The following is a 14,809-nucleotide window of genomic DNA, read 5'->3' as shown; positions in this document are numbered from 1 at the left end:
TCATCTGACAAAGGGCTAATATCCAGAATCTACAATGAACTCAAACAACTTTACAAGAAAAAAACAAACAACCCCATCAAAAAGTGGGCAAAGGACATGAACAGACACTTCTCAAAAGAAGACATTTATGCAGCTAAAAAACACATGAAAAAATGCTCACCATCACTGGCCATCAGAGAAATGCAAACCAAAACCACAATGAGATACCATCTCACACCAGTTAGAATGGCGATCATTAAAAAGTCAGGAAACAACAGGTGCTGGAGAGGATGTGGAGAAATAGGAACACTTTTACACTGTTGGTGGGACTGTAAACTAGTTCAACCATTGTGGAAGTCAGTGTGGCGATTCCTCAGGGATCTAGAACTAGAAATACCATTTGACCCAGCCATCCCATTACTGGGTATATACCCAAAGGACTATAAATCATGCTGCTATAAAGACATATGCACACGTATGTTTATTGTGACACTATTCACAATAGCAAAGACTTGGAACCAACCCAAATGTCCAACAATGATAGACTGGATTAAGAAAATGTGGCACATATACACCATGGAATACTATGCAGCCATAAAAAATGATGAGTTCATGTCCTTTATAGGGACATGGATGAAATTGGAAATCATCATTCTCAGTAAACTATCACAAGGACAAAAAAACAAACACTGCATGTTCTCACTCATAGGTGGGAACTGAACAATGAGAACACATGGACACAGGAAGGGGAACATCACACTCTGGGGACGGTTGTGGGGTGGGGGGAGGGGGGAGGGATAGCATTAGGAGATATACCTAATGCTAAATGACGAGTTAATGGGTGCAGCACACCAGCATGGCACATGTATACATATGTAACTAACCTGCACATTGTGCACATGTACCCTAAAACTTAAAGTATAATAATAATAAAATAAAAATAAAAAAATAATTAAAAAATTAAAAAAAGAAAAAAAAGAAAAATAATTATTCTTGCTGCACTTTATACAAACAATCAGGCCAACTATAATAAAGCAAATCAGTCTTTTTTTTTTTTTTTTGGAGAAGGAGTCTCGCTCTGTCACCCAGGCTGGAGTGCAGTGGCGTGGTCTTGGCTCACTGCAACCTCCACCTCCCAGGTTCATGCCATTCTCCTGCCTCAGCCTCCCTTAGTAGCTGGAACTACAGGCGCCCGCCACCACATCCAGCTAATTTTTTGAATTTTTACTGGAGATGGGGTTTCACCGTGTTAGCCAGGATGGTCTCAATCTCATGACCTTGTGATCCACCCGTCTTGGCCTCTCAAAGTGCTGGGATTACAGGTGTGAGCCACCGTGCCTGGCCTAAGCAAATCAGTCTTACCATGACTTGTCTTTAGTAAAACTTGGAAACTAGAGAGAAAAATTATGTTTCAAGAACTATGGGGCATTTGTTATTAGATTCTAGTCTCATTAGTTGTTTTTAAGTTTGTTTCTTCAATTTAGGCTAACCCTGCTTATTCCTGTGAACCAACTGGTGATCTCTGGCTGCAGCTCAGAATAAACAAGAGGGATGGGTAATGCAAAAATATGGATAAATATTCTAATTCTGGGCACATTGCAATCAGCTAGTAAACCCATATCAGCTTGGTTCCAGCAGTTGCCCAGTTCATAGAAAGCCTCCTTATTGGCCAGGCATGGTGGCTCACACCTGTAATCCCAGCACTTTGGCAGGCCGAGGCAGGTGGAACACCTCAGGAGTTCGAGACCAGCCTGACCAACATGGAGAAACCCTGTCTCCACTAAAAATTCAAAATTAGCCGGGTGTGGTGGCACATGCCTGAAATCCCAGCTACTCGAGAGACTGAGGCAGGAGAATCGCTTGAACCCAGGAGGCAGAGGTTGCGGTGAGCCAACATCGCACCACTACACTCCAGCCTGAACAACAAGAGCGAAACTCCGTCTCAAAATACACAGAAAACAGTCAAATTTTTGTTGACTAAGACTTATGAGTAAGTCTACTACATTATTATTTGCTCTAAAAACTAGAAATTAACATCCAAAAACGGGGAACAATTAAACAAACTATATATTATACTAAATGTAATAATTAAGAAATACGCAAAATCATAAAAAGAAGAAATATTGCAAAATAATGCTGTAGAAACATAGGTAAATTTATACCAAAAAATAAGTTTAAAAAAAAGGTAACAAAAAATTGTAATGTGTATCAGTTTAAACTATATTAGATACCTACACACGTGGATTAATGACAAAAGAAATTTCAAAAAAATTACTTGAGTTGAGGTTTATGAGGTTTCAAGACTTTTAGCTGTTTATAGTTTCCTCAGAAGATATTTTAAGGTTGATTTTATACAAGATAGCAACACTAAATAATTAAATGGCATATAATTAAACAAAATCATAGATACCACAGGATACTGTCACTCAAATAAAACTGGATACAGGAGGCACCTATAAATTAGTTGTTAATTTCGTCAAAATTTGTGGTATAAAGTGCTACTGAGAAGCTTACACAGAAACAGCTGCAAAATACACACACACACACACACACACACACAATAATTACTTACCTGCCACGGGAGGGACAACACCAGCAAAACGTACTGTTGCATGCTCTCCGTTAACTTCAACTCTTCGACCAATGACATCCGCTGTCAAAGTGTCACTCATTATAATATATCCAGAATCCAAAATATGAGATCTAGGAAGAAAAATACAACACTGATAAGAACTTAATACAATTCCTTTAAAGGAATTTTTTTTTTTTTTTTTTTGAGGCACAGTCTTGCTCTGTCCCCCAGGCTGGAGTGCAGTGGCGCAATCTCGGCTCACTGCAACCCCCACCTTCCGGGCTCAAGGGTTCTTGTGCCTCAGCCACCAGAGTAACCGGGTCCACAGATGTGCTTCACCACACCCAGCCAATTTTTGTATTTTCAGTAGAGAAGGGGTTTTGCTACATTGCCCAGGCTGGTCTCCAACTCCTGAGCTCCAGCAATCCACCAACCTCAGTCTCCCAAAGTGGTAAAATTACAGGTGTGAGGCACCGCGCCTGGCCTATAAGAGAAGGTTCAAGTTTGGGAGAGAAGTCAGTATACTTAAAGTGCCTATAGAGGGTGATGACGGATGTGGGTCTCTAGCTCAAACGATATATTTGCGCTAGAAATGTGTTTTTTTTTGTTGTTGTTGTTGTTTTTTAAGATGGTGTCTCACTCTGTTGCTCAGGCTGGAGTGCTGTGGCACGATCTCGGCTCACTGCAACCTCCACCTCCCTGGTTCAAGCAATTCCCCTGCCTCAGCCTCCCAAGTAGCTGGGATTACAGCACCCACCACCATGCCTGTTTAATTGTTTTGTATTTTTAGTATAGACGGGGTTTCACCATGTTGGCCAGACTGGTCTCAAACTTCTGACCTCAGGTGATCCACCCTCCTCTGCCTCCCAAAGTGCTGGGATTACAGGCATGAGCCACTGCGCCCGGCCTAGAAACATGTTTTTAGGGGTTGTCAGCACAGAGCTTATAACTGATAGCATGAAAGTAGATGAGAATGAAAGGGTATCAGCTAGAAAGAAAAGGGGATCAATGACAGAATCCTGCAAAAACATAATAGTTAAGAAAGAAGAAATCCCTAAGAAGTCGGAGAAAGAAAAAACAGAAAAGAAAAAAGAAGAGCAGCTACCTGATGCCTTGGAATCCAAGGGACAGAGTTTAAAGCAGGAATAATCAAGCAACAGTATCAGATGCTGCAGAGAGAGCCTGTGAGACTAGGGCTTAAAAATCCGTGCTCCTTTTGCAAGCACAAATATGGTTAATTTCCAAACCTTCATCTTTGTCTAAATAAAACTCACTTTCTTTTTTTCTTTTCTTGAGACAGAGTCTCGCTCTGTCACCCAGGCTGGAGTGCAGTGGCACGATCTCTGCTAACTGCAACCTCTGCCTGCTGGGTTCAAGCAATTCTCCTGCCACAGCCTCCCTAGTAACTGGGATTACAGGCACACGCCACCACACCCAGCTAATTTTTGAATTTTTAGTAGAGATGGTGCTTCACCATGTTGGCCAGGCTGGTCTCGAACTCCTGACCTCAAGTGATCCACCCACTTCAGTCTCCCAAAATGCTGGAATTACAAGCATCAGCCACCGCGGCTGGCCTAAATAAAACTCACTTTCTATTTTAAAAAGCTAGCAGTGTTGGCTGGGCACGGTTGCTCATGCCTGTAATCTCAGCACTTTGGGAGGCCAAGGCAGGCAGATCACCTGAGGCCAGGAATTCGAGACCAGCCTGGGCAACATAGTGAAACTTATCTCTACCAAAAAAAAATACAAAAATTAGCCAGGCATTGTGGCACACGCCTGTAGTCCCAGCTACTTGGGAAGCTGAAGTGGGAGGATCATGTGAGCCCAGAAGATTGAGGCTGCAGTAAGCCAAGATCATGCCACTCTGCTCCAGCCTAGGCAACAGAGCTAGAGCCTGTCTCAAAACAAACAAACAAAAAAACACAAATAAAAGATAACAGTGTTGAAGTACAAGGATTTTTAAATGACCACAAGTTACATAACTATTGAACAAAGTATTTTTCTATTTTAATATTATCATATATAATATGTGCACAAAACAAAAGAAAAAACATATGCTCTTACATGCCATCTGGGGTTAGAATACATTACTGACTACCCACAAACTCCATTGGTATATAGATATCTGAGGCCTTTGTTATTATTACCTCTCCACCTTTATGGGTTTCTTTTATTTTAAGAACAGGTAGATGGAAGGGGAGTGGTGGCTCATGTCTGTAATCCCAGCACTTTGAGAGGCCGAGGCGGGTGGATCACAAGGTCAGGAGTTCAAGACCAGCCTGACCACCATGGTGAAACCCTGTCTCTACTAAAAATACAAAAACTAGCCAGGCGTGGTGGCGCGTGCCTGTAATCCCAGCTACTCAGGAGGCTGAGGCAGGAGAATCGCTTGAACCCGGGAGGCAGAGGTTGCAATGAGCCGAGATCGAGCCATTGCACTTCTGACTGGGTGACAGAGCAAGACCCCATCTCAAAAAAAAAAAAAGAATAGGTAGACATTTCCTCTGTTACTGGAGTTGTCTGTTACATTAGACCTGCTATTTCCATATTACAGAATAATCTAAGCATTTCAATCTCACATTATATGATTTTAAGTTTATTAAGTTTCTGCATAAGGTCTTCTCAATCAGCTCCTCAAATATTTTGTAAAAACAATAACATCAGGCTGGGCGCAGTGGCTCACGCCTGCAATCCCAGCATTTTGGGAGGCCAAGGCGGGCAGATCACAAGGTCAAGAGATCGATACCATCCCGGCCAACAGGGTAAAACCCCGTCTCTACTAAAAATACAAAAAAATTAGTTGGGCATGTAGTGCGCGCCTGTAGTCCCAGCTACTTGGCCATCTGAGGCAGGAGAATCACTTGAACGCGGGAGGCGGAGGTTGCAGTGAGCCAAGATCGTGCCACTGCACTCCAGCCTGGCGACAGAGCAAAATTCCATCTCACAAAAAACAAAACCAAAAAAAAATCATTTTTCCCAACTGTTGTGAAAAGAATCCTACTTTCAAAATGGAGCTGAATTTTGTCTATTTAAATAAAGGAGGACAGGGCCATTGGGAAGGGGGCCAGGATCCAGATCTAAACATGCCCAGTAGTGTTGAAAAGCAAAAGAGAAATAATCTCCGAGCCCAAAGTTGGTGAGAAAAGTCAAAGCAGTTTAGATGATTTTTTTTTTTTTAATTGAGACGGAGTCTCACTCTGTCGCTCAGGCTGGTGCAATCTCAGCTCACTGCAACCTCCATCTCCCAGGTTCAAGCGATTCTTCCACCTCAGCCTCCTGAGTAACTGGGATTACAGGCGGCCGCCACCAGGCCCAGCTAATTTTTGTATTTTTAGTAGAGATGGGATTTCACCATGTGGGCCAGGCTGGTCTCAAACTCCTGACCTCAAGTGATCTTCCCACCTCGGCCTCCAAGTGCTGGGATTACAGGTGTGAGCCACTGCGCCGGCCAGTTTAGATGATGTGATGGCAGGATCGACATACGGGTCAGACCAGGCATGGGGAATTTATGTTTTAGTAAGCTAAGAGGTCTGGCCAGAGACACAGCACTACCCAAAAACCTGTGCTCAGATTCAGAGCTCTAGTCCCTAAGAAGAGGGACTAATAAAATGACTGCAGAACTCCACTCCTACAAGAAATTAAAGTACTAGGCCAAATCTTGGCTCCATGAACTAGACTGTATAGGGATTATCTAAATCCAGAAACTCACAAGGCCCCATAATCAGTCTGAGGCTCTTTCCAGCTGGGTCTCAGCTTAAGGGTACTACTACATCACCCTGCAGATCAGGCTAACAGTGAGAATGGCTTGGTGAGAAGAAGGGGGCAGCCATCAATGGGAAGTAAAACCAGAGAGTGTAATAGCAGGAATGAGGATTGAAGACACTAGGAAGCCATTCTCATTATTAATCTAACATCTGTAAGTAACTCATGAATTCCTTCACATGCTTGATCCTACTTAATCTCCAGTAACAATTTTTTTTTTCCATTCCTACCTGTATGCTGTGCCCACAGACAGAACCAATGAGATCATTAGGTATAAGGTCTCAGGTCAGTAATTAACAGTCTCTGTGTCAAGTCAGGTGTTTTTGTTTGTTTGTTTTGAGACGAGTCTCGCTCTGTTACCCAGGTTGGAGTGCAATGGCGTGATCTCAGCTCTGCGACCTCCACCACCCGGGTTCAAGCGATTCTCCTACCTCAGCCTCTGGAGTAGCTGGGATTATAGGCATGCGCCACCAAGCCCGGCTAATTTTGTATTTTTTTTTTCAATAGAGATGGGGTTTCACCTTATTATAAGGTCAGGCTGGTCTCGAACTCCTGACCTCAGGTGATTCACCCATCTCGGCCTCCCAAAGTGCTGGGATTACAGGTGTGAACCTCTGCGCCCAGCCTCAAGTCAGTATTTTTGATGATCCTGTCTAGTCTCTGAACGTTTCTAATAATGTCTTTCTTGATACCATGATCTTCCGTGAAGACCTAGAAACTGGATCCATGTCTTGGTGACCTATGCCTTAGTTCCAAAGCCTTTACTCTCTTCTTCTAGCTAGTAACCAGTGGGTCCCTGTTTCCTGATGTTAGACCTACTTGATGCTGTTACTGCTGTTACTGGCCCACTCTGCACCCTTACTGCCTGTTGCTAGGACAACCACTTTGATCATTCCCCCACCCCCAGCCCCATTTTAGTATCCAGTCAAAATGACCTGCAGTCAGCTTGCCTAGTTAAGTTCTCTGTAATGGCCTGCACTGGGCCCTCTCCTAATCACCTGAATGTGAGTGGCATGTTGCTCTTAGTTAGGTCTATCTGGGTGCTGACTAAGGCTTGGTTCAGATGGAATGACTTTTTAAAATACACACACTTGCTAACTAATGAAGATAGCCCACTTAAATGTTGGAGTGACTCTTCTTGTTATTCTTCTTTAAAAAGATGAAATTTACATCTCTAGGCCAGGCACAGTGGCTCATGACTGTAATCCCAGCACTTTGGGAGGCCAAGGCAGGCGGATCATGAGGTCAGGAGATTGAGACCATCTTGGCTAACACAGTGAAACCCCATCTCTACTAAAAATACAAAAAATTAGCCGGGCGTGGTGGTGGGCGCCTGTAGTCCCAGCTACTCGGGAGGCTGAGGCATTAGAATGGTGTGAACCCAGGAGGCGGAGCTTGCAGTGAGCTGAGATCGCACCACTACACTCCAGCCTGGGCGACAGAGTGAGACTCCATCTCAAAAAAAAAAAAAAAAGAAAAAAAAAGAAATCTACATCTCTATCATTTTCACCTAGTAATTTTCTACTACTGCCCTATGTAGCTACAGAGAATCAATATATTCCCTTTCCCAGACAACATTTAAATGTGGAAGTCCAGCTGGGCACGGCAGCTCACACCTGTAATCCCAGCACTTCAGGAGGACAAGGTGGGTGACTCACCTGAGGTCAGGAGTTCGAGACCAGCCTGGCCAACATGGTGAAACCCCGTCTCTACTAAAAATACAAAAATTAGCCAGGTGTGGTGGCGGATACCTGTAATCCCAGCTCCTAGGGAGGCTGAGGCAGGAGAATCACTTGAATCCAGGAGGCGGAGGTTGCAGTGAGCCGAGATTGTGCCATTGCACTCCAGCCTGGGCGACAAAGGGAGATTCAGTCTCAAAAAATAAATAAATAAATATGGAAGGCCATTTGTTACCATTTCTGCTTTCCCTGCTTCCTGTCTTCATCTCCCAAACCTCTCTACCAGGGTAAACATTTCCAGCTCCTTAAACCCTCCTTATAGCATTCCGGTTTTCCTCTGTAACTGATTTACTGATTCCATGCTTAAATTGCAATATCTAGAACTGAAAACCACATTCCAGATGTGGCCTGACCTGCACGTGGGGTACAATGGTCTGAAAAGCACTCATTTAACAGTGTAGGCTAGGCAAAGTGGCTCACGCCTGTAATCCCAGTACTTTGGGAGGCCGAGGAGGGTGGATCATCTGAGGTCAGGAGTTCGAGGCCAGCCTGGCCAACATGGTGAAACCTGTCTCTACTAAAAATACAAAAATTAGCCAGGCATGGTGGCAAGCACCCGTAATCCCAGCTACTCTGGAGGCTTGAACCCAAGAGGCAGAGGCTGCAGTGAGCCAAGGTATGCCATTGCATTCCAGCCTGGGCAACAAAGAAAGACTCAGTCTCAAAAAAATAAATAAAATTTTAAAATTAAAAAAATAAAAATACAAGGCCGGGCGTGGTGGCTCACGTCTGTAATCCCAGCACTTTGGGAGGCCGAGGCGGGCGGATCACGAGGTCAGGAGATCGAGACCATCCTGGCGAACACGGTGAAACACTGTCTCTACTAAAAATACAAAAAAATTAGCCGGGCGTGGTGGCGGGCGCTTGTAGTCCCAGCTACTCGGGAGGCTGAGGCAGGAGAATGGCGTGAACCCGGAAGGCGGAGCTTGCAGTGAGCCGAGATCGCGCCACCGCACTTCAGCCTGGGCGACAGAACGAGACTCCGTCTCAAAAAAATAAAATAAAATAAAATAAAATAAAATGTAAAATAAAATAAAATAAAATAAAATAAAATAAAATAAAATAAAATAAAATAAAATAAAATAAAATAATAAAAATAAAAATACAAAAATTAGCCGGGCATGGTGGTGAGTGCCTGTAATCCCACCTACTTGGGAGACTGAGGCACAAGAATTGCTTGAACCCTGGAGGCGGAGGTTGCAGTGAGCCAAGATCGTGCCATTGCACTCCAGACTGGGCCACAGAGTGAGACTGCGTCTCAAAGAAAAAAAAAATGTAGACGTTACATTCTTTTTTTTCCTGTCCCTTTCATGGGAAAGACTGTTGCTTACTATTAAGGTTGCAATGAAAGAAATTCCAAAGCCATTTCTGATTTACTACCATCTTCCGATCATAAAATTTAAATGTTTAAATTTTACTACAATTGTATTACCCTAAAAATGAGTTTTTTACTAGTTTTAAGTGCCCTTTCAAAATTTTCATTAACATGTAAGCAGAATTTTACTACCACTGAGACATATAATTTGTTCTACTTCTTTTATTAACTTCTTTTAAAATAAAGTAGGGCCTCACTATGTTATCCAGGCTGGTCTTTAACTCCTGGGCTCAAGCAATCCTCCTGAGGATTCCCAAAGTGCTGGGATTACAGGCTTGAGCTACCTCAACTGGCCATATTAACATTTGTCCATAAACATTTTTCTATACAGCCACAGAGTCAACACATTAATCATCTCAATATCCAAGTATGATACCACAATTTACTTAATAATTTTTTTTTTTTTTTTTAGACGGAGTCTCACTCTGTCGCCCAGGCTGGAGTGCAGTGGCGCAATCTCGGCTCACTGCAAGCTCCGCCTCCCGGGTTCACGCCATTCTCCTGCCTCAGCCTCCCGAGTAGCTGGGACTACAGGCACCCGCCACCACGCCCAGCTAATTTTTTGTATTTTTAGTAGAGACGGGGTTTCACCATGTTAGCCAGGATGGTCTCAATCTCCTGACCTCGAGATCCGCCCGCCTCGGCCTCCCAAAGTGCTGGAATTACAGGCGTGAGCCACCGCGCCCAGCCTCTCTCTCTCTCTTTTCTATTGGTAGAGAAGGGATCTCTCTATGCTGCCCAGGTTGGTCTCAAACTGCTGGCCTCAAGTGATTCTCCTGTCTCAGCCTTCCAAAGTGCTAGGATTATAGGTGTGAACCACTGCATCCAGCCAATCATTTCTCTAATGCTGTTTATTTACAACTCCAAAGAAAACAGCTAAAAACAGCTTTGATTTTTAAAATATTATCTTATGAAGTATTTCCTTGGGAAAAATTCTTAAGACAGATAAATATGTTTAAGGTTCTACAAAGCCAGCCAGGAGCGGTGGCTAACGCCTGTAATCCCAACACTTTGGGAGGCCAAGGCAGGAGGATCATCTGAGGTCAGGAGTTCCAGAGCAGCCTTGCCACTATGGTGAAATCCCGTTGCAACTAAAAATACAAAAATTAGCCTGGCAAGGTGGAGTGCGTCTGTAATCCCAGCTACTCAGGAGGCTGAGGCAAGGAGAACTGCATGAACCTGGGAGGTGAAGGTTGCAGTGAGCTGAGGTCGCACCACTGCACTCTAGCCTGGGTGACAGAGTGAGACTCTGTCTCAAAAAAAAAAAAAAAAAAAAATTACTACATCCAAGTAGTAGACACTCTTGTACTACTTCTTAGTCTAAATCAATTCTTTTTTTTTTTTTTTTTTTTTTTTTGAGATGGAGTCTCATTCTGTCACCCAGGCTGGAGTGCAGTGGCGTGATCTCGGCTCACTGCAAGCTCCGCCTCCTGGGTTCACACCATTCTCCTGCCTCAGCCTCCCGAGTAGCTGGGACTACAGGTGCCTGCCACCACACCCGGCTAAGTTTTGTATTTTTAGTAGTGACAGGGTTTTACCACATTGGCCAGGATGGTCTCAGTCTCTTGACCTCAGGATCCGCCTGCCTTGGCCTCCCAAAGTGCTGGGATTACAGGAGTGAGCCACTGTGCCCGGCCTACTCCCATATATTTTCTGTATAGAAAAGCAAATACATTTTTTCTTTCTTTACCCAACTGAAAGCCTACTATACAGATGGTTCTATTCCTCACCTTTTCATTCAATAATATATCCTAGAGATTTACCCAACGCCATGACAAGAGATTTTAATTTCTGGGGACCATAGTATTTGAATAGATATACCATAATATACTTAACCAGTCTTCAAACTGAAGGACATTTAGTTAATACCAAGTTTTTGCTATCACAAACAATACTGAAAAATTACACCTACACATTTATCTTCCTATATATGTAGGAGAGTTTCTCAAAACTGGTATTACTGAGTCAAAAAGTATGTGCGTATTAAATGTTAATAGCTAATGCTAAATGTCCCTTTATAATGGCTATATCAACCTACCCTGCTATCAGCAGTGTATAAACTCCTGTATTCTTACAACCTGGCCTTCACAATATATTAATAAAATTTTGAGGCCAAGCGTGGTGGCTCACGCCTGTAATTCCAGCACTTTGGGAGGCCGAGGCAGGCGGATCACGAGGTCAGGAGATCGAGACCATCCCAGCTAACCGGTGAAACCCCATCTCTACTAAAAATACAAAAAATTAGCCGGGCGTAGTGGTGGGCGCCTGTAGTTCCAGCTACTCAGGAGGCTGAGGCAGGAGAATGGCGTGAACCCGGGAGGCGGAGCTTGCAGTGAGCCGAGATCGCGCCACTGCACTCCAGAGGCGACAGAGCGAGACTCCATCTCAAAAAAAAAAAAAAAAAAAAAAAAATTTGATTGTCAGTCTAATGAGTAAAATACGTAGTTCATTTCCATTTCCATTTATGAACCAGCTGTTAATATACTTTGCCCATTTCCTACTGGTTTATTGACCTGTTTCTTATCAATCTGCTTTTAAAATCTAAACTCAGTCTATTTCCTAGATCACTATAGCCTTGAACAACTGGGCTCATGCAATCCTCCTGCTTCAGCCTCCCTAATCACTAGGCGAGGCAGGCATGCGCCACCATGCCCAGCTAAAAATTTTTTTTTTTTTTTTGAGACTTGTCACCCAGGCTGGGGTGCAAAGGTGTGATCTCGGCTCACTGCAACCTTGCCTCCCGGGCTCAAGGGATTCTCCTGCCTCAGCCTTCCAAGTAGCTGGAATTACAGGCACCCAGCACCATGCCTGGCTAATTTTTTGTATTTTTAGTAGAGAGGGGGTTTCACCATGTTGGCCAGGCTGGTCTCGAACTCCTGACCTCACGTGATCCACCAGCCTCCCAAAGTGCTGGGATTACAGGCATGAGCCACGACGAGAGGCCTCCTATATGATAAGGTAACTAAATAATTCTTCAAATAAAATAATTTGAAAAGAATAGAGGCCAGATTCGGTGGTGCACACCAGTAATCCCAGCACTTTGGGAGGCCAAAGCAGGCAGATCACTTTAGGTCAGGAGATCAAGACCAGCTTGGCACACATGGCGAAACCCTGTCTCTACTAAAAATACAAAAATTAGCCAGGTGTGATGGCCCACACCTATAATCCCAGCTACTCACGAGGTTGGGCAGGAGAATTATAATTGTAATCCTTCCCCTCCTGGATTCAAGCAATTCTTCTGCCTCCTCCTCCACAGCAGTTAGGACTACAGGTGCCCGCCACCACGCCCGGCTAATTTTTGTATTTTTAGTAGAGACGGGGTTTCTCTATGTTGGCCAGGTTGGTCTCAAACTCTTGACCTCCAGTGATCCACCCGCCTCAGCCTCCCAAACTGTATCTCACATAATTTTAAGGAGCTTCTACAAAAAGATTTAGGCATTTTCCAAAGAAACTGAACGCATGTCTTCTCTCTAAAACACCAATGACCTAAATGTGTACCAAACCCACAATTTTATGACAAAACTATACAAATGAGAACATATAAAAGTAACTAACAAACCAATTAGTCTGTGACTTTTCTTTACACTTATAAACACCATCAAATCTTCTAAAATCATTTCTCCACAAATTCATTCCAGCTACTAAAACAATCACTGGCAAAGAATGATGTTTTCCCTTTCTGGTAACCCCTATCTACTTTCTGGGTAATATTCATTTCACACCTAACAATATCTCTATCATATTGATTTCAAATTGTCCTTCTTGCACGAATTCCCAGCAAAATGTAGCAAAAGTGACATATACTTCTTTTACAACCTCTGAAGTGCTAAGTATACAATAAATACTCTATTAAATAAATTTATGATAAATTGACTTAAATAAATGAACAAGAAAAAAACACACATACCAGAAAACAGTAACAACTACTAGTTTTACTCTTAAACACTGACATCCTATAAAAATAATTGAACATTGAGATGAGCCAGGAAGCCTGCTGAAAATCAGTAGCTTAAAGATAAAAACAATATTGTTCTATAGGCTTAAAATTAGAATTATGCCAGCTGGGCACGGTGGCTCACACCTGTAATCCCAGCACTTTGGGAGGCCGAGGCGGGCGGATGACTTGAGGTCTGGAGTTCAAGTCCAGCCTGGCCAACAGAGTGAAACCCCATCCCTACTAAAAATATAAAAATTAGCTAGGCGTGTTGGCGTGCGCCTGTATTCCCAGCTATTCAGGAGGCTAAGGCAGGAGAATCGTGTGAACCTGGAAGGCAGAGGTGGCAGTGAGCTGAGATCACACCACTGCACTTCAGCCTGGGCAACAGAACGAGACTTCGTCTCAAAAAAAAAAAAAAAAATTATAATTAGGCCGAGCGTGGTGGCTCATACCTATAATCCCAGCACTCTTGGAGACCACGGCGGGCAGACTGCTTGAGCCCAGGAGTTGAACAGCAGCCTGGACAACATGGTGAAACCCCATCTCTATAAAAAAGTACAAAAATTAGCCAGGCATGGTGGCGCATGCCTGTAGTCCCAGCTATTTAGGAGGTTGATGTGGGAGGATGGCTTGAACCAGGGAGGCAGAGGTTGCAGTGAGCTAAGATCGAGCCACTGCACTCCAACCAGGGTGAAACAGCCAGACTCTGTTTCAAACAAACAAACAAAAAATTAAAATGGGCTGGGTGCAGTGGGTCACTCCTGTAATCCCAGCACTTTGGGAGGCCGAGGCGGGCAGATCACCTGAGGTCAGGAGTTCAAGACCAGCCTGGCCAACAAGGTGAAACCCCATCTCTACTAAAAATACAAAATTAGATGGGCGTGGTGGCACATGCCTGTAATCCCAGCTACTTGAGAGGCTGAGGTAGGTGAGTCGCTTCAACCCGGTAGGTGGAGGTTACAGTGAGCCGAGATCATTCCATAGCAATCCAGCCTGGGCAACAAAAGTGAAACTCTGTCGCAAAAAATAAATAAATAAATAGAAAATAAAAATTAAAATTAAAAATTAAAATATAAATTATGATTAGATTCAGTTAAATATGCACAGCAAAATTAAAAATTAAAATATAAAAATCAGCTGGGTGTGGTGGTGCATGCCTATAGGCCAATTTATTTGGGAGGCTTAGGTTGGAGGATCACCTGAGCCCAGGAGTTCAAGGCTGCAGTGAGCCCTGATCACACCACTGTACTCCAGCCTGGGCAACAGAGGGAGACCCTATTGTACAAAAAAAAAAAAAAAAATGAAAAAAGGCCAGGTACGGTGGCTCATGCCTGTAATCCCAGCACTTTGGGAGGCCAAGGCAGGCCGATCACCTGAGGTCAGGAGTTCGAGACCAGCCCGGCCAACATGGTGAAACCCCCACCTCTACTAAAAAAACAAAAATT

At 43.6% G+C, this 14,809-nt stretch overlaps 1 protein-coding gene across 4 annotated transcripts in view; it reads right to left on the bottom strand.

Moving 5' to 3' along the window:
* TBCE (tubulin folding cofactor E) overlaps positions 1-14,809 on the bottom strand; it is a 91,372-nt gene that overhangs the window by 71,046 nt on the left and 5,517 nt on the right. For 2 of the 4 annotated variants that reach the window (XM_031001207.2, XM_031001199.2), the window contains exon 2: positions 2,552-2,682. In XM_031001207.2, the coding sequence (XP_030857067.2) occupies positions 2,552-2,651 (100 nt within the window). In that variant the 5' untranslated portion in view covers positions 2,652-2,682. Of the gene's footprint in view, positions 1-2,551; positions 2,685-8,064; positions 8,158-14,809 lie in introns of those variants that run through there. The other 2 variants (XM_063707961.1, XM_031001206.3) reach the window with 2 other exon arrangements.

Source organism: Gorilla gorilla, chromosome 1 (genome assembly GCF_029281585.2).
Source record: "Gorilla gorilla gorilla isolate KB3781 chromosome 1, NHGRI_mGorGor1-v2.1_pri, whole genome shotgun sequence".
Lineage (NCBI taxonomy): Eukaryota > Metazoa > Chordata > Mammalia > Primates > Hominidae > Gorilla > Gorilla gorilla.
The sequence above is the reverse complement of the archived record's forward strand: the minus strand, read 5'-3'. Positions and strand labels throughout refer to the sequence as shown.